The following is a 21,945-nucleotide window of genomic DNA, read 5'->3' as shown; positions in this document are numbered from 1 at the left end:
AAGGGAAAACCGCCACTTGTGGGATTATGGTTTTGTGGCTTCTGATTTTTCAAGACTGGAAATCTTTTTTTTTAAAAATTTTTTTTTTTTTTTTTTTTCATGACCGGCACTCAGCCAGTGAGTGCACCGGCCAGTCCTATATAGGATCCGAACCCGCGGCGGGAGCGTTGCAGCGCTCCCAGCGCCGCACTCTACCAAGTGCGCCACGGGCTCGGCCCAAGACTGGAAATCTTTATCTTGCCTTGAAACCTCCTGTTCTAAAATGTTGCCCATTGGTTCTCATTTGAACAACACAATAACAGGCTAAATAAAGAACAGGTTTTGGGGCAAAAGGATGCCCATGTGGCCTATGCTTTGCTTCTTGCCTAGTCTTTCCTGCCCACTCCATAGTACTGGCAGGGAAACTGAGGCTCAGACCATACAGTGTCCTGGCAAGCCCGCACCAAAACGTTGAGTGGGAGCCAGCCTGGGGACCCAGTCTGGTTTTCCAACCAACAACCCAACTCTTTCTGGTTGGCCCCCAGTGGTACCTACCACACAAGACTTCATAGCTCCCAGCCCTGGGCAGAGGTTAGACCATGCTCAGTGGGATTGTCAGGACCCCAGGGCCCTTGCTGGGCACAGGGCACCTTTTGGCTGCAGGTGGCCCGTGTCCACTTGTGTGGGCGTGCCTCCCTGCTGGGGGCAGAGGCCTTCTCCTGTCCTCACTGTCTCCCAGCCTCTGAAGGTGCCGCTGGAGACCCTGGGCCCCTCTGTTGAGGCTCCTTGGCAGGCCCAGGCTCCATCTCAACTGAGCAGTGTGACTCCAGAGGCCTGTTTCACCTTGCTGTTGACTTGGGGTTGGTTTATGGGGGCCTGTTGGTGATCCCTGGCTCCTAGCGAGTGCGCCCTAGGATGACACGTCCTGTTGTTACTGTTTTGTCATTGGTGGTGTCCAACAGCACCTGGAGTCTCGGCACTGGACACTGGGTTCCAGCCTTGACCCAGTCTCTCGGTCCTTCTTTTGGTCTGTGTCTGTCTGGCTACTGCCACTTCTGGGCATCTGTGCTCTGTCTCCTCCGCCTCCCTGCCCCCTGCTCCCCAGCCTTCATCCAGGCTTCTCTGCACGCGGCAGCCGCTTAGAATAATCGCGTCAAATGTCACTGCCATCTGTTGCCCGACTTCCCATCCCGCGCCTCTACCCGGGAACCTCCAGGACTCCCTGTCTGTGGCCTTGAACCTCAATCCGAGACTTGTTGACTCCCAGGGGGCCTCTGTCAGCCAGGCCCCGAGGGCACCTACCCCCGAGGCCAGCGCTGCCCACATGCAGTCCCCAGAGCCCCCTTGCTGTCCTTTAAACCCGCCTCATGGCACTCCACCTGGAGCCCCTCGTGGTGACCCAGCCTGGTGCCCCCACCTGCACCCTGCTTCCCCTGGGCTTGGTGGGGCCCTGGACAAAGCTGTCGCCTGTGTGTGGCAGGCAAGGCTGGGGAGAAATCCAGGATGTGCCGGGTTCCCAGCATCCCTGTTCCTTGCAGGACTGTGGATGCGAGGGTGTCATGTGGCTTTGGCCGAACGTGGGGTTTTCTGTGGCTGTTGGGGGGCCACAGAAATCTGCTTTGGAGATGGCTCCCCCTGTGGCACTGGATCCATGTTGCTGGTGTCCTGGGGGACAGGTTCTCCTGCATTCTACAGTGACTCAGTAGGGGAGGCCCGGCAACTTTGTAACTCATTTTACAATGTGGGTACCTAGGCTGCCCGCCTCCTCCGCCTTTCTGGTTCTAGGTCGGGATCCAGGCCATCTGCCAGGGCCTTCCATTTCTCTGGCGATTAGCAGCGGCCCTGGCCCTGTTGCCAGTTACTTGGGGCATTGACCTTGGGGAAGCAAGTCCAGTGTAGGGATTCAGGGCTACTGGAGGGAGGGGGTGTGTTCTTAGCCAAAAAGCAAATGTGAAGACATAGGCAGCCCACCCCTGTGCATCTGGAGCAAGAAGACCTCCCCCTGTGGTCTCCCAGCCTCCTCTCCCACCCCCAAGAAAAATTGCTTCGTGTGAGTGAGCTCAGAACACGCCGAAGGCAAATATAATAATGAATTTATTATGAAGCTGCTCAGGCTCCCGGGATCACGTGGCACCCCATACTGCCGCAGCCACCCAGGTCTCTGCAGCAGGGTGACCCCGGCCTTGTTAGGGCTGCGGAAGCATCACCCCTTTGGGGGAAGTGGGGACTGTGAGGGCGGGTGCGGGGGACCTGAGCCGAGACGCCCTGTATTTGTTCACAAACATTTCTCTCTGCGGTAATGAAAAATTACCAAGAGGAGTGATTAGAGAATCCAGGTCCAGATTGTGCACGCGGGGCCTGAGAGTGAAGCCCTGCTGGGCCCAGCCTCACGGGGTGTAATTACCCCAGGGGGGGCTGTCGGGGGAAGGGGCGGATTGGTGCTTGAACCAGGACCCAGCAGAAAATTCATCTCAGCTATTAGCTTGTAATTACAGAGCGTGGAGGGAGCAGGCCTGAGGTCTGGTGCCGGGGAAGAGCGGGGATGAAAGGAAGCAGTAATTATGGGATCCACGGGAGGCTGGGGGGGCTGCGGCGTGCTGATTAATGACGCCCCTGCACCGCCGTGGCGGGGGGAGCATGGAGCCGAGCCCACGTTTGATGGAGTCCTGGAGGCCTCCCCCTGCTTCTGCAACCCTGCTGCTGCTCGCGGCGTTTGGACAGCAGGCGCGCCCGGGTGGGGGCTGCTCTGAAGAGCCTAGGACAAGGTGGGTTTCCGGAAAATGCCAACTCTTCTGAGAGCCAGGCTCACCCCTGTCTGCTGGGAGTTCTCTTCCTTTCCTTCTTGCTGGTGTTTTTAGTTGTTGCTTTTTGTTTGTTTTTAAGCGTTGAGCTGCTTGTGACCACGTTAGAGACTCAGGCAGAGAAGAGGGAAAGTACTGATTGAGGAAGCTGCACTTGGGCAGAAGGGGCAGCAAAGGCAAGGGGCCCAGGTCTGGGACTGGGGCTGGTGCTCCTTGCATCCCCAGACCTCTGCAGCCTGTGAGGTGGCAGTCACAGTCACTTTCTGGGCTCTGTCAGCTGCCTGGTTTGTTCCTCTCTGCCCGCCTTCTGGCTGCCAGCAGCAGGCTGTGGCTTCTCTACTAAGTCGGGCCTTTGTGGACTCTGGAAGGGTCCAGGGAAGCTGAGGCTCAGTTGGGTTTGAGGTAGTAATCAGGGCTGAGGAGCCTTTAGGTGTTTGGATGTAGAGTCTCTTCTCTTCTGAGGGTGTCAAGGCAGCAGCTGAGGGTGGCAGGAAGGGGTCTATCCAGAGCAGCATGTGATGTAAATAAGGAGGCAGGAAGGCCACTGGCAGATGCAGGCCACCTAGACCCCTGGCTCTTCTTCCTGCCGAGCTGCACGTGTCAGGAGAGCTTGTACGCTGCAGGCACCCCCCCCCAGTCCCTGGCCCTCATTCATCATGGGCCTTCATGCTGAGGAGCCTATTCCCAGCTGTTCAGATAATGAATTTACATGAGCTGATAATGTAGATGAGAATTCAGTCAGCAGCCAGGAGCACAGAAGTTAATAAATACCTCTCTAATGAGGGCAGGGGGTAGGCGCCCTGCAGTCCCGGGGCCTCCCTCTCCCCTCCCACCGGGCTGCCCTGGGGCCTCTATGGACACTCTGCACCTGCTCTGGCCTCAGTCAAAGAATATCTGTGTAGGGGGAGGCCTGTGTCCACCTCCCTGGGTAGGGCTGGGGGCTCTGTGCTGAGGTGGGGGTGGGGGGGCAGAGCTGCGAGCAGCCCTGAAGTGACCCTGAGGCCACTGAATGAAGGATGGGGAGTGGGGTCAGCTCCCGGAGGTTCTGTCCATCCACAGCAGGCCCAGGGTGACCCCTCATGGGCTCTCTGGGTCCCCGAGTTTGGCCTTCCGTCCTAGCCTCGAGGGAGCTGGCCCTGGGCTGCCATCCTGGGCTGTGTGGCACCCTGACTCCCTCCCTGCTGTGCCCGATACACACATGCTGAGGAGAAATGCTAATTTTAGACTCCCCTTAATGAAGCTGCTCATTTGAAATTCTATTTTAAGTGACCTGACATCAGCAGAGCAGCTTCCCAGGCTCGTAGCTCCTCCTCGATCCTGAGGCTGACACTGTGGTGGGGACGCTGGCTCCGGGAGATCCCCCAGGGACCCAGGGGGGCTGTACCCAGGCTAGAGGCTGCTGGCAGGGCCTGGGGAGCAGGTGCCAGGCTTTGTCTGAGCAGGGGGTGGGGATGACTGTGTGGATGCCAGCAGGAGCATGGTCACGACTTCGAGGTGGCCCTGGGCCCAAGAGGCAGGGCCAGGCAGCTATGGGGAGCGCTCAGCCCCTGCCCATGCCTAACGTGAGGTCTGTTCTGGGGCTGGACGGTCCGTGCTCCTCTTGGTGGTGCCAACTTAATGCACTCAAGTCTCCATGTTTTGACGGTCTCCCCTCCCCCTTTACAAACCTGTTTCACTGCAAAAAAGTTAGAACCTATAGAGAGGTAAAAAGGTTGAAATGGAAGAGGATTGCCTGTTCTGCTGCCATCTGAAGACACCTCTGAGGACCTTAATGTGTGTGTGCTGCCTGGGGGTCTGGTCTTTTGCGCCGTGGCCTCAGTCTGCCTGGTCGCCTGCGGATCTCAGCTCCTATGTGCTCTGCAGGTGGTGCCCGTGGCTGATGGTCACAGCACGTCTGCCCAGGGGCCAGCTGGCCAGCCTGTTGCAAAGGCCACTGGGCAGGGACTCAGCGTCAGCATCCCATGTTCCCACATTGTGCTCTGGGCCGCAGGGCAGGGCACAGCGGCTACCTGACCCACAGCAGAGATCGGCCAACTCCTGAGCCCTGGGGCAGGTGTGGAGCTGAGGCGTGACCAGCTTTGGGTCAAGCTGGCCACAAGCACTGTGTTGAAGGTACTCCAGCCTACTCCATGCCCTTCCCTGGTTGGATCCAGTCTGCCTTCTCCCTTCTGTGAAGTGGGCACAGTAACCCTTTCTCATAGAGCGGTTGGGATTTCCATAGGTGGCAGGCTCTCTAAGGAATTTGGGGAATGGGACTGTGGTGATTGATGGTCTCTGACATCAGTGGGATACGTTATGACAGTGTTTGGGTAAAGGCACAGTGTTTTTTTGCAGATAGAGGCATTTTGGGGGCTTCTGATTGGGAGGGAGAGATTGAGGGCTGGCTTGACAGAATGCACAGCGATGTCCTCGCTGCTGTGTCAGTTACCTCTTGCTGCAGGACATCTGTCCTGAGCTCAGTGGCTTAAACAGCAAACCTTTATCATCTCAGCATGTCTGCGTGTGAGGAGTTTGGGAGTGGCTTAGCTGGGTGGCTCTGGCTCAGTTCCCACAAGGCTGTACTCAGGGTGTCGTCCAGGGCTGCAGTGCATCTGAAGGCTGGGCTGGGGCTGCCACGGTGATGGCTCCCTCACACAGCTGGTGGCAGGATGCCTCAGTCCCTTGACACATGGGATTCTCCACGGACTGCTTGAGCGTCCTCATGACACAGCAGTCAACCACCCTCCCTCAAGTGACCTGAGAGGATAAGGGAGGAAGCCCCGGGGCCCCGGTCTCGTCCGGAAGTTGCGAGCAGTCATCTCCACCGTCGTCTGTTCATAACTTGATGGGTGGCAGAGAATTTGTGGACACAGTTTTAAGCCACTACAGCCAGATACTTGGTAATTTAGCTCTGCGCTGGGACTGGGCCAGTGGTGTGAGCGATAGGAATGCTGGGTCTGAGCCCAGGGAATGGGATGCAAGTCCCAGACACGCTGCTCAACTTTCTATGTGACCTTGTACCCACCTGAGAACATCTCCTGGCCTCAGTTTCCCCATCTGCATTCTGCAGGCCTCCTGGGATTGAGGGGGTAGCATGAGGATTGGACACAGGTGGGGATGGGGGTGGTGGTCCTGCTGCTATGGTCTCTCCTGGGCCCCTTGTGAGGCTACCTTGAGAGGTGACCCGACCAAACCATGCACCTCTGAGACCTGCTGGGATGTCCCGGGGGGGTGGGAGCTGATGGGCAGTCTTTGTGTCCAGGAGTCCCTGCTCACAAACCTTGTCATCTGGATAGCCCCTCATAATGACACTCTCCTGAGTGCCTTGCTGGGACCACTGGGATCTGTTTCACTTGTGCCTGTAGAGGGTCCTGAGAGGGCAGGGCTCCATCTTACATCAGTTTGTCTATCTAGACACCACCCTGCCAAAAACAATAAGCTTGTCAGTGTATGAATGTGGGAGCTTGGGGTGCTGTGGTGGCAGATAGGACCCAGAGCTGTGGCCTGCCCATGGCTGCCCTGTGTGTAGGGTCACATCCTGGTTTCCCTGTGGTTCGTCCTTTGACAGCTGCCAGGGTTGCAGAGCCAGCACTCTGCTAGAGGTGGAGGCTCCCGGGTCTGAGCAGGGAGTGGGGCAGGGGGCTCTTGGCAGGGGTGGCCACCCTGAGCAGCACACGGACCTGATGCCGAGTGCCTCTTCTGCAGCCCTGGTGCCTAGGCGGGGCAGGCAGGACACACCCCCAGCATGGGTCCCCGTTTGCTGCGACTGAACTGCGGGGCCTCAGCCAGGCTCCTGCCTGCAAGACCTGTTTTGTCCACCCTGACATGGCCAGTGGGCTCTGAAGCCCCTCATGTGAATTAGCTCCTTAATCCTCACAGGGTTAACCTCGTGAGGAAGACTTTGTTGTTATCCCCATATCATGGAAGCCCAGAGAGACAAAGTAACTTGCCTGAGGTCACACAGCAGAGCTGGGATTCGAGCCCCTGACCTCCTGGCTCCTTGGTCTTGGCCATACCTCGTGACCTGGCTGGTTCCCCTTTGTCTCTGTCCACGAGGAGGAGGGAAGGGGACTGCTATGCACAGAGAGAGGTGCTGGTGGCAGCCTGGGGCCATGTGGCCTGCATGGCAGAGTGGTGAGTGGGCAGAGGCCAGGCTGGCTTCCTGGGCTCAGTGGGGGGTGAGTGGCTGGCAAGGGAGGGCTCTTGTCAGAAACTCACATTTCTGGAAATCCAGCTGCTGGACAGGGGACCCCACGTCCTCCTATGTTCCTGGCTTTCTGTGCTGGGCTTGGAGAGGCAGGGGGAGGGGGTCGGTTATGGATCTTCCCCCTCCCCACTCCAGAAAGAGCTGAGGAGGACATGCAGGGGTCAGCCTCCTAGGCTCAGTGGCTCTGCTGCTGCAGGGCACACCATGGTGGCACCCATGTGACCGCCTGGCAGCTGGGAGGCCAGCTTGCCTGCCGTGGTTGTGGGGCCCCTGTGGAGTCCTTTGTTCCCGAGGTGCGAGCCTTGCGGGAGAGAATGGTGTTGCCTTGAGCTGGCTCCTCTCTCAATGCTGTCTTTTATTTGCCAGCCCCCCCCCCCCAGCGTGCTGCTGTGGCAGTTCATCCAGCGCCCCCCCCATCCTGTGCCCCCAAGGATTTCTTGTCTCACCCCCCAGGGAGGGATGGCTGATGGCTGGCCCAGCTCTCTGGAACCCAGGGATTTGGGATGCACATCTGCACCCATGGCCTCTGGTTGCCTTTTCTGGAGGCAGCAGGTGGACATAGGGGGTCTCTGGGGTCCGGCTGTTGTCTGGTCACTTGTGGGGATCCCCTTTCCTCACCTGGCTGCATCCAAGCCTGCTGTCCCAGAGGGACAGCTATGGAAAAAGGTTCCATTTAGACTCACTGACCGGGCACTGCATCTGGCAGGGGAGGTGGGCAGCTTCTCGGGGGTGGGGCCACAGCCTGGGAGCGGTCCCCTCCCTCATGCCTGCCATATTGGAAGCTCACTTGTTCCGCCACCTTACGTTCCTGACTGTTGTCCAACTGTGCCCTCCTCCAGGTGATATCTGAGAGCCTGGACCTCCCAGTTCTCCATCTGGGTTTTAGGACTTAATTTGCTCCTCTCTGTGCTGACCCCAGTGCCCCTGCCAGTTGTGAGGCTGGTAGTCTTGGTTTGCTCCCCTTGGATTCACCCACGGCGATGTGGGGCAGGTGGCCCCTGAAAGGCAGGAGGTGTTACTGGAAGACTTAACTGTGCTGAGGCCCGCCCTTGTCTGGGATGCAGCTGTTACTGATAGAGTGCATTGAGTGGGAGAAAGCGGCTTCCTCATCGACACATGGATGGGGGCTCGCGAAACTGGAGGCATGCATGGGGAGGTGGCCATGTCCCCCTACCCCGGGAGGTGTCTGATGTCACACCTGGTGGCTGCACCTGGGCTCAGCCTGTGGGAAGAGCCAGGTCAGCTGCCATCGGGCCAGCATCAGACTGAACTTGGCCCTGAGCAGGAATGGAGGTGAGGTCTCCAGGCTGCACGTGGTTTGGATTTGTAGTTTTCTATTTTTAGTCTCTCCAGGCAGAGTCTGTGCCCAGTGAGGGACCACAGCAGGGTCTGCGGGAAGCTGTGCTCCTTTCCCACCTCTTTGCCCTGCCCGTGTGGCCCGTTCTCTGGGTCCCCTCCCAGGCAGAGATCCACCAGGCTCCCTGGGTGGCTTGGGATTCAAGAGAGCATGGTGGAGACCATGGCTCTAGGCTGGTCTGCCTGGGTGCAGATCCTGGGTCTGTGCTGCCCCAGGGATGTGGCCATCTGTGAGCCTCGGTTTCCTTTTCTGTGACAATGGTGATAACAGCCAGCCTTACCAGAGTATCTATAGATGCCTGGCGGTTGTGAGCTTGTTAAACAGCTGCTGCTGCAGCCATTGTCTTTGTTACCGTCATTAGTTGTGCCCTGCACCTCTCTGCCAGCATTTTTCTTTGTTCCGTGAATGTTGGCTCTGTGTCCCCTGCCCTATGCCTCAGTCTCCCATCCACCAGCCCTTTGATGGCCTGGGGCCAGTCAGGTGATGCTTTGGGATCCTCGGCAGCCTGTGCAGCTCTGGTTGTGGGATTGTGCAAGCCTGAGCCATTTGTCATCTGGGATCACTGGGGTGTGGGGTGCCCTTTGGACCCGCGGGTCTGCCGTGGGTGCCGGCTAGACTCTGGGCTCACAGGTCTGTTCTCTCTGCAGCACTGGCTCTGTCCTGCTCTTGCCTGTCCTGCTGGGAGCTGCCCAGGCCTGCACTGCTCCCTTGCCCTAACCTTGCATGCTGCCCGCTGGCACCAGCCCCCGTGGACCCCTGCTCTGGTGCTGGGTGCTCCTGCTCTCTGGGTGACCTCTGGTTCTTCTTTTCCTATTTCAGGCATGAGCCATGAGCCCAAGTCCCCTTCACTAGGGATGCTTTCCACCGCGACCAGGACCACCGCCACCGTCAACCCCCTCACCCCCTCGCCGCTCAATGGCGCCTTGGTGCCCAGCGGCAGCCCTGCCACCAGCAGTGCGCTGTCGGCTCAGGCCGCGCCGTCCTCCAGCTTTGCCGCTGCACTGCGCAAGCTCGCCAAACAGGCGGAGGAGCCCAGAGGTAAGAGGCGCCCACCCACCTCCCGCCCGGCCCTCGTGCTCCTGCGCGGCAGGTGCAGCTGCAGCAGGAAACAGCTGTTCCCGAGAGCCTGAAGCCGCGCTCAGAGGGACTGGCAGGCAGAGCCCTCCCACCCCAGCTGCAGCGCTAGCTCCCTCCCGGCAAGCCTCGGGCCAGGGTGTGCTGCTGGGGCTGGTGGGGGGCCCTGCGCCTGAACTGCAGACTCCAGCCTCCAGCCTTCCTAGCCCGGCTCCTTCGCTTTGCTCCTGTGCCTCCCTCTCTCTGCCTAGCTTCTGTCCTGCCTCGCTCCAGAAGCCACCATGGGGGAAGTTCAGCATGGGGAGCGTTCCTTCTGGCCATGAGAGCTCGAGTGCTGGGCCCTGTTACGTCTCCCTGGAGCCCCTGCCCTGCCTGACTCCCCTTCTGGGCAAGGCAGAGAACAGGGCTGTCTCTGAAAATACACTTGGTCACAGAGTGGGAGTCTCTGGGACAGCTGATCCCACCACTGCTTTACTCCTGGAGGCAGGGACTGTGTGGCAGTGTGGACAAGGGTCCCTGGGGATCCAGAGCCCTGGCTTCTTGTGTCACCTGGGCAGTGATTGTGTGACTTTGGGCAAATGCTGATCCTCTCTGAGCTCTAATCCTCCTGTACATACAGTGAGGCTCTTTAGGTCCCTTTTGGCTATAGCTTTGAGGTACTTCTTGGGACCCGTGATGACGATCAGCTGCCTGTGTTAGTGCTGGTCTCAGGCTGCTGATTGGACATATTGGTGGGGGGCAGGGGTGGCAGTTGTGGCTGGAGCTGCTGTGGGAAACTTGGGCCCTTATGGATTCCGGCCGGGCCTCTTAGATACCCCCTGTACTTAATGCCTGGAGGCAGGGGGTGTTGAGGAGGCAGGGACCCCAAAGTACTCTCCCCTCGTAGGTACAACAAGCTTTAGGATCTGGGTCCCAGGGCCCTCTGGGGTACCCAAAGAACACTGTGTGCAGAAACTGTCCAGTTTTGTATACTCGGGCCCTGGAAGTCTTCTGAATCCTTCTTCCTAACAAGTCTTTTCTGCTACTTTGTCTTTGGGGAGGTGGGTGTGAGAGGGCAGGAGCGTAGTATTGATGGGGAGGGAGGTGCTGGGCATTGGTCCAGGAGGGAGACAGCTGGGCCTGGTCTCTGCACCAGGAGGGAACACCCCCTCGCCACCCATCTCCTCCTGCTGAGGGCTGCCCTGTCCACTGGGGCAGAGGTGGGGCTACCAGTACACCCTCTGCATCTTCCCTCCACACCCTCAGCCAGGGACTCCCTGGCAACCTCTGAGCAAGCCAAGACCCTTGCCTGTGTCTGCAGACTGCCCCCACCCTGCCACCCACGTCCCAGGCACACCAGGCAGTTGAAGAAGAGATGACTCAAGAGGAGAAAGCGTGCCCCCTACCTGCGTCCACTGAAGCTCCCAGACCTGGCATCCTGGGCTCATGGGTCAGTTAGCAAGTGCCTATGGCAGAGACCCTGGAAGTTGATCTTGGAGTCAAGACTTGGGTCTCTTAAGAGAGGCTGTGCTGTGAAAGGAAGGGACGAGAAACAAGAAGCCCCTTGGGATACAGTCTGCCCAGCAGCTCCTGCTTTGGCCATCTGCCTTCTCAGCGTTCCAGAAGGCAAAAGAAGGGGGTGGCATGGGCTTTCAGAGACAGCAGCAGCTCATGGAGAGCACGAGCTCTGCCTGGGTTGCATCCCCTGTGTGTCCTGGCTTCCTGGAGTGGCCAGCCACTTGGGGGCCTCTGGGCTTGAGTCCTGGGGTCATACTGCGGTAGATATAGCTACTTGAGGGGAGGGTCCCTCCTTGCTGGGCAAGGTGGCAGAGAATTCTGTGGATGCATCTTCGTGCTGCAGGCGTCAGCGCAGGAGCTGCCTTTCTGGGCTTGGGTTTCCTCTGCCGCCCCAGAGTCCAGCTCAGATGGTGGCCCAGCAGGTGGCCTGAGTGCCAGAGGCCACTGGGGCTTGCTGAGCACCGATGGCGGAAAGCCAAGCACAGCAGCCTTGGGGCCCTGCTTCCTCCTGGCTGTGACCTGAGCAATACAAGGGACGCCCTGGGAAGGGTGTGCAGGGACTTTGTGTCACAAGGTCAGGAGAAGGGGGCAAGTGGCAAGTGGCGCTGTGGGAGAGCCCTGCGTCTGCCACACACACACCGGAGTCATCCTCTCACTCAGGCAGAAGGCCGAGGTCTGTGGGGCGTGCCATTTGCAGACTTGCAGCAGCATATGGACCCTGGGTCACCTGATGCTGGTGCTCGTGTTGGACGGGTCCCTCATCTGCCATGTTGACGAGAACCACGGGCTTTCTGGCAGCCACAAGCAAAAAGCCTGGACACCCTGACCCCAGTTTGCACATCCCCGTCGGGTCGACCGTGGTCAGGCCCTGGTTTGGATTGACGAGGAAGTACTCTGTCACTCATTCCAGCATCCTCTTGGCCACAGTATACTTCATCCCCATTTTTCTCACCGAGTTACCCACCTCTGACCTTGCGTCACTCTCATCCGTAGAATTGGCCTATTGCACAGATAGAGGTTCAGAGAGATCAGGTCCCAAGCCTGAAGCCACACAGCTGCTTAAGCCTTTCCCAGTGGACTGGGAGAGCCGGAGCTACAGGGACAATCCCAAGATGGTCCCAGCTGGAGAGGAGGCTCCTCTTGCCCCAACACCCACCGCCGTGGGTCAGGGAACTAGGTTTGGGAGCAAAGGAGTCTCTGCCTGGAGTCAGTGGTGGCTGACTCTGCCTCCCGTGCAGGTGTGGGCTGTCCCCGGAGCCTGGGGGCCACTGGGACACGTGAACCTCCAGCTCTCTTGCGCTACCTCTCCACCTGAGCCAGAGAGCGGGGTCGGGGAGGGGGGGTGCATTGTTGAGTTTGGCAATGCGGGGGGCTGGATCTTTTATTCTTAAATTTTTCTAGATATAATTCAAGTGCTGTAAAATTCACCCTGTAAACATGCACAGATCAGTGGTTTTAACCTACTCCGAGTTGTGTGTCCTCACCTCTGCAGTTCTAGAACGTTTCTGTCACTGTCACCCCTAAGAGAAACCCCGTCCCAGTTAGCCATCAGTCCCTGATGACCACTGGTCACCTCTGTCTCTGGATCTGCCTGTTCCAGACCTGTCATGCAGATGGGCTCGTGCAGTGTCTGTGTCTGGCTCCTTTCCTCAGCGGGATGTGTCGCAGTCAGTCTGTGTGTGTGTCGGCCGCGCTTGCCTTCCATGATGGGATGGCTGGGGCGGGAGCTGGATGGACCACACACCTGCTGCTGCTTTTCTGCTGTGTTCTGAGCTGAGCATGTGGAGGTGCACCCGGCGAGGACCTCTCCCCTCCTCCCTCACACTAATGTCATTTATTGAGTGCCTGCTGTGTACCAGGCAGTGTGCCAAGCTCTTGCTTCTGTTTCTCTGTCTTTTGCTGGTAGACAGAACAAAAAGTTTCAGACTTGCTCGAGTTCCACATTGTAAGTGGCTAAGGAGAGCTTCCAAACTCCTCCTGCCACCTGCCTGGTGTCCATGTCATCCTCCCCATCAAGTGGGAGCTGGGGCCACTACCGAAGCCGCACCTCCCACAGGAGCAAGGGCCCTCCTGTGCCAACCTGATTCCTGTGTGCCAGGCCCTGGAGGTGCAGGTGCTGAGCTGACAAGCCCGCAAGTCCACAGCCACAGCTGACTCCCGGCGCTGTGTCCCCCAGGCAGGGAGGACCCGAGGAGGCAGGGCAGTGAGCAGAGCTGCCCAGGGAGGTAGCTGGAGAGGTGGGCAGAGCTGACGGTGCAGCAGAAATGGGCCCTCCAGGAAAGAGCCATCACAGCCTGGCCCCCTGCTGCGAGGGCCCCTCTGTCCCTGGTGCGTGCTGGCTCCTCCTCGCCCACCTTGACCCACCCCTCCCGCTTCTGGAAGTGTCGTCTTATTTTTAGCCATCTGACCGCACTCCCCTCTGCTTCCCCAGCTAGAATGTCTCCTCTTACACTGTCCCAAGGGTGCCTTGTAGAAATTCAATTCAGACGAAGCAATCTGTGTGCCATCGTGTTAGCTCTGGCCCAGGAGGAAGGAGCAGAGAGCTCCTTGGTGCTCTCCCTGCCACTGGCCTCTCTGGGCTTTGACTTTTCCTGAGGCTCTGGGACGTGTCCTCTTCTTAGAAGCCAAACTGCCCTGCTTGGTCACCTGTCGGCCACAAGGGGGCAGAAGGTTGGGCTCGGCCAGCTAGGTGGACACAGGAACGGGCCCACTCAGTCACGTGGATGTCTTCACTTCCTCGCTGTGTGACCCCAGCGGGTTGGTTCACCTCTCTGAACTTCCACTTTCTCTGAGGATGAGGAAAACATCTCTCACTCACACATTGTGACAATTCTGTGAGCGCGCACTAGCACCAGGCACAGAACGTGTGTACAGCAAAAGTCGGCCACCAGCTCCGTCGTCCCCCACCCTGAACTAATGCCACCTCCCCCTCGGCACCACCACTGCTGCTGCTACGGCCACCTCCTGCGTGTGCACCCCCTGCTAATTTCCCCAGCGTCCCTCCCTCCTCCCCATCGCACCTCTGACTGCCACCACTGCCCCCCACCCCCCAACTTGGAGAGAGAACTCGGCCCATCTGGCAGGTCTGCTCTGGGGCACTGGCACCTGAGGCTGTGCCTTATGCTTGGAACCACCTGGCCCTGTATCCGCCAGCAGCCCTGAGTCAAGCTGGGGGGTGACAGCTGCTTGGCCTGCCCTGGGAGCCCTCCCAGCTGGCAGTCTCCAGAGTCCCTGACCCTTCCCCTTTGGCTCCTACAGAGGGCAAGCCTCGGAGCCCCCACCGCCATCCCCACCCACACATGATGGAACAGCGGCTGCTGCCAGGCAGGACTGTCACAAGCTGTGTGGCAATCTGCTTCCCTGCTGCAGCAGGCACCGGCCTCCCATGGGGACGTGGCTCCTGTCTGTCAAGGGGCAGGGCCACGGCGCAGGTAGCCGTGTCATGCCCTCGGCAACTCAGGAGAGGCACACGTGACACTGTGCGCCCCCTTAACCCTGGGAAACGCATCAGAGATGATCAAAACTTGCTGTCCTTTGCATCCAGAGGCCTGTCACTGCAGGAGCAGGGTGGGCTCCAGAGCCACGAGTCCTGTTCACGCCCACCTCCACCCTCACTAGCAGAGCGTCTCGGGCGCAACTTTCCCACCCTGAGCCTTACCCCCCTCACACCAGCCAAGTGGGGTCACAGCACTTGCCCCGGGGGCTGCAAGCACATATAGGCACCGCTGTTACCTGCAATAGGTGACTCACTGCTTTATTTGGGCCAGATTGACAGGGCGGATGCAGTGGCAACAGAACTTGTGCTTCTGAGTTGTCGGCGAGGCCAGTGGTGCTGGCGCTGGCGTCCTCCCATGGCGTCTGTTGGCTGCCTACCCTGTCTTGTCGCTGGCTTTGCAGGTGAGAGGGGAGGCGGGTATGGTTACCAGTGGGTCCCTGGTGCCACCTGTAACTGAGATCCTGCCCTAAGCGAGCTGAGGCTGAGGCACGTCTCTCTGCGTGGAAGCTGGAAGCGGACTCCTGCCCACCGTCACTTCTGTCGCAGGGCAGGTCTGGTGAGGGTGAGGCTCCCTTGGTCTGCCGCTGCCTCAGGACTCTGCCTGTTTCAATGAAATAAATGAGACGGGGGCAGGAAGCTCCCGCCTGGCGTGCTCACCGCGTGCATGACAGTCTGAGGTGGTGCTTCTGTGGGGTCTGGAGCCCCGTCTGTCTCAGCACAGGTGCGTGAGATCGAGGCACAGGGAGGGGACAGCCCACCCACCACAGCCTCCCTTCCACATGGCACAGTGGGGAGCCCTGGGTAGGCCTGGATGGGGGAGGTGGAGACACTGGTCCTCAGCAGGTGGCCTGCCCGGCCATGTAGATGCCAGGGGGATTCTCACTGTTCCCTCCCTTCTCAGCTGCTCTGTCATTTCCCCATCCTCCTTGCTCAAAATCCCCCACCTCTCTGCCCCCCCAGCCCCTCGAGTGCCCCTGACACGGCAGCATGGCCCACCAGCTGCAGGAGCCCTGGAAAACGCATTCACAGTAAAAACCCACACCTTCCCATTGTTGGTTTGGGTTTCAAGGCTGTGGCAGGTGATGGCAGATCAAGCACAGGAGCTGGCCGCTGGCTAACAGCCCCTTCCCTTTGCAGCAGGGAGGTAGGGCTCCTGGGCTTCTGCGAGGAGACGCAGGCTCCAGCGTGAGAATGCCACAGAACTCGATTGGCAGGGCAGGTGGCAGGGACTCCATCCTGGAAGTAGCCAGTATAGCTTTTCTTTCTCTCAAACGCACAGATTGTTGCAGACGTTGATTTCAGATCCGTGCGTGGGGTGCCTGGTTGTCCTGCTGTGTTGGGCCCTGTGGGTTTCCAGAGGGTTTCCCCACCCTGTTCTCGACACCTATGCGCTTGCGTTGGGGACTTCAACTCTGAGACCCACTGGGTAGACTTTTCTTTTGGGGTCAGCTATTCTCATCCCATTGGGTTTATTTCAAGGAAGGGGGCCTGGACCAAGACTGGGGTGACTTGGCCTCTATCCCACTCATCCATGCTGGACTTGATGCTAGCCAGGTTCCTTCCCACATCCAAATCACGAGTCCCCTGGCTCTGGGTTCCCATGTTTGGCTGGAAACAGGGCAGTGGGTGAGGACTAGGAGGATGGAGGAGCAGCCCTGGGAAATGCAGGGTTTGTGGGAGCCCATCCCTCCCAGCTGGAATGTCCCCATACCAGGCTGAGGTCCCGGTGGACAGGTGAGGACCAGGAGAGCATGGCCACCCGCCAGGGGCTCGCTCACCCATGGCGTGGTAACCACAGGGTCGTGGCATGCGGCATGCCAAAGCTCCAGCTGCATGGACTCTGCCCACGGGCCGTTTAAAGATTGACGTGGGGACAGAGCAGCCCTGGCAGGAAGAGCCCTAGGTGAGCAGGCATGCAGGGTCCCCTGGGCTCCCACCCACCCTGGCTGGCATCTGGTCCATGCATTGGCTGAAATGGGGGGGTGGGTGGGGTTGCAGCTCACCTGGAGACCCTCCTTCAGAGGGCTGGGACTAGGCCTCTGCAGTGTGCTAGCTGCTGCCCCCTCCTGCATCTCCATCAACAGCCTTCCTTAGGGTTGGCCCTACCACACTCTGGGTGGCCTTGGCCAAGGGGCCGGCATCTTATAAGTCCAAGGGTCCTGTTTTAGAGAAGCGTGTCAGCAAGCCACCGTTCTCGTGACTGCTTCTTGCTGCTCCCTGAGCCTGCCAGCCTGATTCAGAGCAGGGCTGGGCTCCAGGTGGGCAGGGGCTGCCTACCCTGAGCCTTGAGCAGCTGACCAAGGGGCCTGACCAAGACAAGGCCTTGCTCGCGACACTCCCGTGTGCCCAGAGAGTGGTCTGGCAACTTGGCATGGGGCCTCATTGTTAAGGGCATGCTGTTGGTGCCCAGTAGTTGTTTGCCTGGCTGGTTAATTCCGCATCTGGGAGAGCTGACAGGTGCTGCTGTGATTTTGCAGTCCTGTTTTCGTCCCCGATCCGCTCCCTTGGCTGACTTTGGGGTCTCAGCTGTTAATTACATTTGCCTGGCGGCCTCTGTGCTAATCTGCGAGGTCAGACAGCAGAGGTGACGCGGACGCACTCTGCCTCTTGTCATCTCCAATCCGGATCCGTTTCATTGACTAACTCCTGGCTGAATAGCGCCAGTTAATTACAGTGATCACAAACCTTCCTGCTCTAGCCACGCAGCGAGGAGGAGGGCTCCGGAGCCCAGCGCCAACCTTGCTAATTGGTGGCGCGTTGTCAGGGTATTGATTGCTGCTGCTCTCACTGGTGAGTACCGGCTCCTGCCTCCAAGGGGGTTAGGCCACTAATTGTCTATGGCCTCCCTCGTCCCTGGCCCCAGACAAGACCCTGCCCCGTCCTCCTTTGCCTTGCTGCCCCTCCTGCTTCCTCACCCACTGGCACTTGGCAGTGAGGCCAATTCAGAGAGACACAGGAATAATGACCAGTGTATGGCTGATGATGCAGGGAGGGGCTGCGCTGGGGATGGGGTTTGAGGCAGTGAGAGTGCAGAGCCAGGCCGCCCATGTCTCTATGCACTCCTATGGTGGGAGCTGTAAGGTTCTCCTTGTTTGTGAAGTTGGGATGCAGAGGAGTCTCTGTGAGGCTCCCTGGGGCTTGGCCTATAACAGAGCTTAGAGCATCTGCTCCCCACCTCCCCTGGCCCCCCAGGGAGCACCCAGAGCCCCATGCCTCTGGCCCCAACTTTTCTTCCTGCCTTGGAAGGGTGGTGGCTCTTGGTTTCAGCTCCAGAGCACAAACACCCACATTCCCTTCACCCATGAGTACTAGGGTCCAGACAGGGACAGCCAGGGCTTGGACTGGGCACACAGTAGGTCTTCCGGGGTGGCCCTGGGCCCTAGGTTGGGTGGGAGACGGGCTCTAGGAAGAACGGTGGGCATGGCATCTGCACAGCAGCTGAAAGGTGGACCCAGCCCCAGTGTCCGCCCGTGAGGAGTGGAAGACTAGATGGACAGAGTCTGAGCGATGGGGTGTTACTCACTGGGAGAAGGGGTGAAGTCCTGACTTGTGCTGCAGCCAGGACATGCCTGGGACACCTGATGATAAGTGGGAGGATCCAGGCACAGAGACCACATACATACGATTCCATGCATGTGAGATGTCCACAACAGGCAAATCTATAGGCACAGAAAGCAGATTAGCAGTTGCTTAGGACTGGGAGGAAGGAGATAGGGAGTGATGGCTTGTGGGTGCAAGGTTTATTTGGGGGTGATAAAAATGGTCTAAAATTGATTGTGGTGATGGTTGCACAGCTCTGAATATACTGAAAACTGTTGAACATATACTTGATATACAGGTCAATTGTGTGGTACGAGAATGACATCTTATCAGCACTGTTACCACCAAAATGGGGAGTAGAGATTCCATGGAAATTCCTTTTTTAAAGATAAAGACCTCTTCCCTTGTATTTTTTTTTTTTAAACTTAAAGTGGACTTTTTATCAAAATCTAAATACATACAGAAAAGTGCACAGACCGTCGAAGTCCAGCTCACAAGTCTTCAGTGTGAACCTGCCGATCGGGAGAACGCCCGAGGCCAGTCCTCCCATTGCCCTTGGGTAGGGCTGTCTAGATTCTAACCCTGTTGGAGTATTTTGTGTCTTTCTGAATGACATGGTAGGCCTTGCGCAGTGCTGCTCTTGGGTCTGTGTGACTCCTGTGTGTGGCGCGCCGTGGGGCTCCATCCGGGACGTGCAGGGCTGGGTGTGCTCTGCTGTGGATCGCGCGGGCATAGCTGCAGGTCGGGGCTGCCTGAACCTCCTTGTGTGTGTCTTCGGTGGACATGAGCCCTCTGTGGTTCAGTTTTGCTGGGATGTACCCAGGAGTGCGGTGCTGGCTGCGCAGACGGCTGCTCCCCCAGCACTGGGTGAGGGTGAGGGGTGCCAAGCACTGCCCACTCACAGTGGGCAGTTCCCTTCGTTGGGATTGTCGGAGTGGATGGTAGCCGACTGGCCTCCAGGGCCGTTCCAGAACCTTGGGGTCAGTCCCCAGCCTGACTGGATCAGCCCTGTGGCCTGCCTCCTGTAGTGTCCCTGAAACCAGCTACAGTGGGTGGCGGAGCGGGTGTCTCACTGACTTGGCCAAGCCCAGCTTGTCGCAGCTTCAGCGGCTCCTGCTAACACTCATCCCCCGGTGGCACTCTCCCCCGGTGGGTGCTGATGCAGCTTCTCCATCTGACTGAGGCACCCGGCTTGCCTGAGCCATGGGTGGAAGAGCCAGGATCCAGACCTCAGCCCAGCTGACTCGGGGTGCTGGCAGTGGCTGTTGGTTCATCTGGGGAATTGGAGGGTCACACCTCTGAGGCAGCGTCCCTCAGGCCTCACCGCCTGATGGGGTTGGCCCCAGTGGGTGGGAACACGAACAAGGTGGGTTCCTGGCTGTGCACTGCCTTGGGGTCACCGGGAAGAATGTGCTGCTGAATTGCTGGGTGTGGCCTGTGGGGTTGTGGAGGGGTTGGTCTGGCTGGACTGGGAGGGTGTCTCCCTGTGAGGGCGCTGTACAGTTGTGAAAGCTGTGCACAAGCCTAGGGAGCCATGTTAAAGAGGCCTGGGTGGCGTTTCTTCAGGAGGTGGCAGGACTGGGTCCTGGAGAGGGGGCACCATGCCACTCCAAGGGGGAGCACCTTGCCTGGAGCGAAGCTCTACGACGAGAGTTGTTCAGTCCCGGCTCTGCCCTCTGGGCCAACCAACTGCACAGCAGCCCCCAGCGTTTGTCCTTCCTGTGAAACGGGGTTTGGGCGCCTGGGTGCCCAGTGCTGCTGGGGGGTGGGTAATTCCTCTCTCTAGCCTGGGTCTTGGCACTAAATAAATCTCTTCTGTCATATAATCTGGGCATCACCTATTTGGCTTGGCCCTGGGGGATCTTGGCCTGTATTGGACACTGGTTCAGGTGCTATTTGTGGCTCTCAGGTGAGGTGGGGTCTGCCCTGGTCTGTGTTGGGGGCCTAGAAAGGGGACTTGGGGAGCCTGAGCCAAACACAGATCTGTCTGAGTCCACAGCTGTGGGGGCATGTGAAGGTCTCCTCCCCCCAACACAGCCCAGCCAGCATGGGACGCGTGTGTGTGATTATACAGTCGCTGAGCCTTGTCAGGCCTGAGCAGGGCTCTCCAGGGGCCCCAGGTCTGGGCCCTGCTGTCAGCTCCAGCCTCGGGGGTGCTCTCCAGTTGCCCCTCCTCTAGGATGTGCCTTGGTCACAGGGGTGAGGATGCCGGAGGCGAGGCTGGTGTCTGCTGGGGATGGGGGACCCTCTGAGCAGGACACTCACCACCCCAACACACTCTTGGTCCCCTCCTGACACGGGGGTGGGGGGACAGCCACTGGTCTGAGCAGCTGGCCAGTTTTGCTGCACAACGGGGGGAGCCTCCTCCCTCAGGGCTCCCGCTACCCAGCAGCAGGCTGCTCCACCCTCTGCACGGCCTGGGGGGCCGGGGGTGACACTGCAGGATACGGGGCTTCTTCCTGGGGTGATGGAGCATTCTGGAAGTAGATAGTGGTGATGGTTGTATGACATAGGGAACAGACAAAAACCCACTGACTGGTCTGCTTTGAAAGTGCTGAATTAGTCCTAAATTTTTTTAATTTAAAAATGCATTCGATTTTTTTTTTTTTTTTTTTTATAAGTCTCCCTCAGGTCCACCCTGGGCAGCTGTACAGCTGTAGTTCGAGCTTCCTCAGCCACCCTGTGCTGCGTCCCTTCCTGGTGGGGCCCCGTCTAATGGCACTTCTTACGCTTACTTTCCCAACCTCACCCCGCCACCAAGTACCATCTCCCCAGCCCAACTAGAGCCCCTTGGGGAACTGCCTGCTCCTGTGACTCCTCCAGCTTCTGGGCTCACCCAGAAAACTCGGGTCTCACTGCTGCTCATGCTCTTGTGCAGAGTCTGCCTCTCCAGGGGGAGGTGGCTCACCCAACCCACACCCAGCCTGTGTGTCCTGCAGTGTCGGTGCCATGGGCTCCCGGCTGCATGACAGTAGCTCCTAGAAACATGCTTGCTCTCCTCTGGGGCTTCTGCGTCTGTTCTGGAAGGTGCTGCCTTCGTCTCTGGTCCAGGATCAGTTGGTGCCTACCCTGCCTGAGCTCCTGCCACCATGCTGGGGCATCTTGCACTTTGTCCCCCATTGGCCAGGCCCATGGGGCAAAGAAACAGGGAAGCTGGCCCAGGCTGAGCTGCCAACTGGATCCCAGCTTTAAGAGGGAACCTCTCTGCCACCCACCTGTCCACAGGTGCAGGAGGCCATATGGCTTGTGGACCTGGCCCTTGGGGCTGGGCTTGCCACGTGCTTCCCAGCTGGGTTGCTCCAGGGGCCCCATTCCCAGCCTGGGGGTAGCTGGAGCCTAGGTAGCTGGCCCAGGGCTCAGTTGGCACAGGCAGGTGGCCGTCAGTGTGGCTGCTGCTCAGGTTGCTGTTTTCTTCTCCCGCAGGGTCCTCACTGAGCAGCGAGTCGTCTCCCGTGTCCTCTCCAGCCACCAACCACAGTTCCCCTGCCAGCACGCCCAAGCGGGTGCCCATGGGCCCCATCATTGTGCCTCCTGGGGGCCACAGCGTCCCCAGCACGCCCCCCGTGGTGACCATTGCCCCAACCAAGACTGTCAATGGTGTCTGGAGGAGCGAGAGCCGGCAGGTGAGTGGTCGAGCTAGGAGTGGTGGGGGCAGGTGCCAAGAGGGTGGCGTCCCCTTAGGAGAGGACCAGATTTTGGCATCTGTTGGTGGCGCCGGAGTTTGCAAGGTTGAGTTGAAATCTCACAGACACACCTCCTCCCCCTGAGCCTCCAGCTCCTGCAAAATGGGGTGACTACAGCACCCACGGGGGCTGGAGGTGAGGACTAGGTAAATTGACCCATGTATCAGCTCAGACCGTCACAGCAAAGACCCACAGTCTAGGTGTCTTCAGCCATAGACGTTTGTTCTCTCCCAGCTCTGCAGGCTGTTTCCAAGGCGTGGCAGGCTGGTTCCTCCTGAGGCCTCTCTCCCTGGCTGGCAGACGGCATCTTCTCCCTGTGTCCTCACATGGTC

General features: G+C 58.9%; 1 protein-coding gene across 6 annotated transcripts in view; it reads left to right on the top strand.

Moving 5' to 3' along the window:
• Positions 1–21,945, top strand: part of GSE1 (Gse1 coiled-coil protein) — a 426,323-nt gene that overhangs the window by 379,087 nt on the left and 25,291 nt on the right. For 5 of the 6 annotated variants that reach the window (XM_063112898.1, XM_063112899.1, XM_063112901.1 and 2 more), the window contains exons 3-4: positions 9,143–9,361; positions 21,354–21,553. In XM_063112898.1, the coding sequence (XP_062968968.1) occupies positions 9,143–9,361; positions 21,354–21,553 (419 nt within the window). The remainder of the gene's footprint in view (positions 1–9,142; positions 9,362–21,353; positions 21,554–21,945) is intronic. The other variant, XM_063112902.1, reaches the window with a different exon arrangement.

This window comes from Cynocephalus volans, chromosome 10, assembly GCF_027409185.1.
Source record: "Cynocephalus volans isolate mCynVol1 chromosome 10, mCynVol1.pri, whole genome shotgun sequence".
NCBI classification, from domain to species: domain Eukaryota; kingdom Metazoa; phylum Chordata; class Mammalia; order Dermoptera; family Cynocephalidae; genus Cynocephalus; species Cynocephalus volans.
The sequence above is the reverse complement of the archived record's forward strand: the minus strand, read 5'-3'. Positions and strand labels throughout refer to the sequence as shown.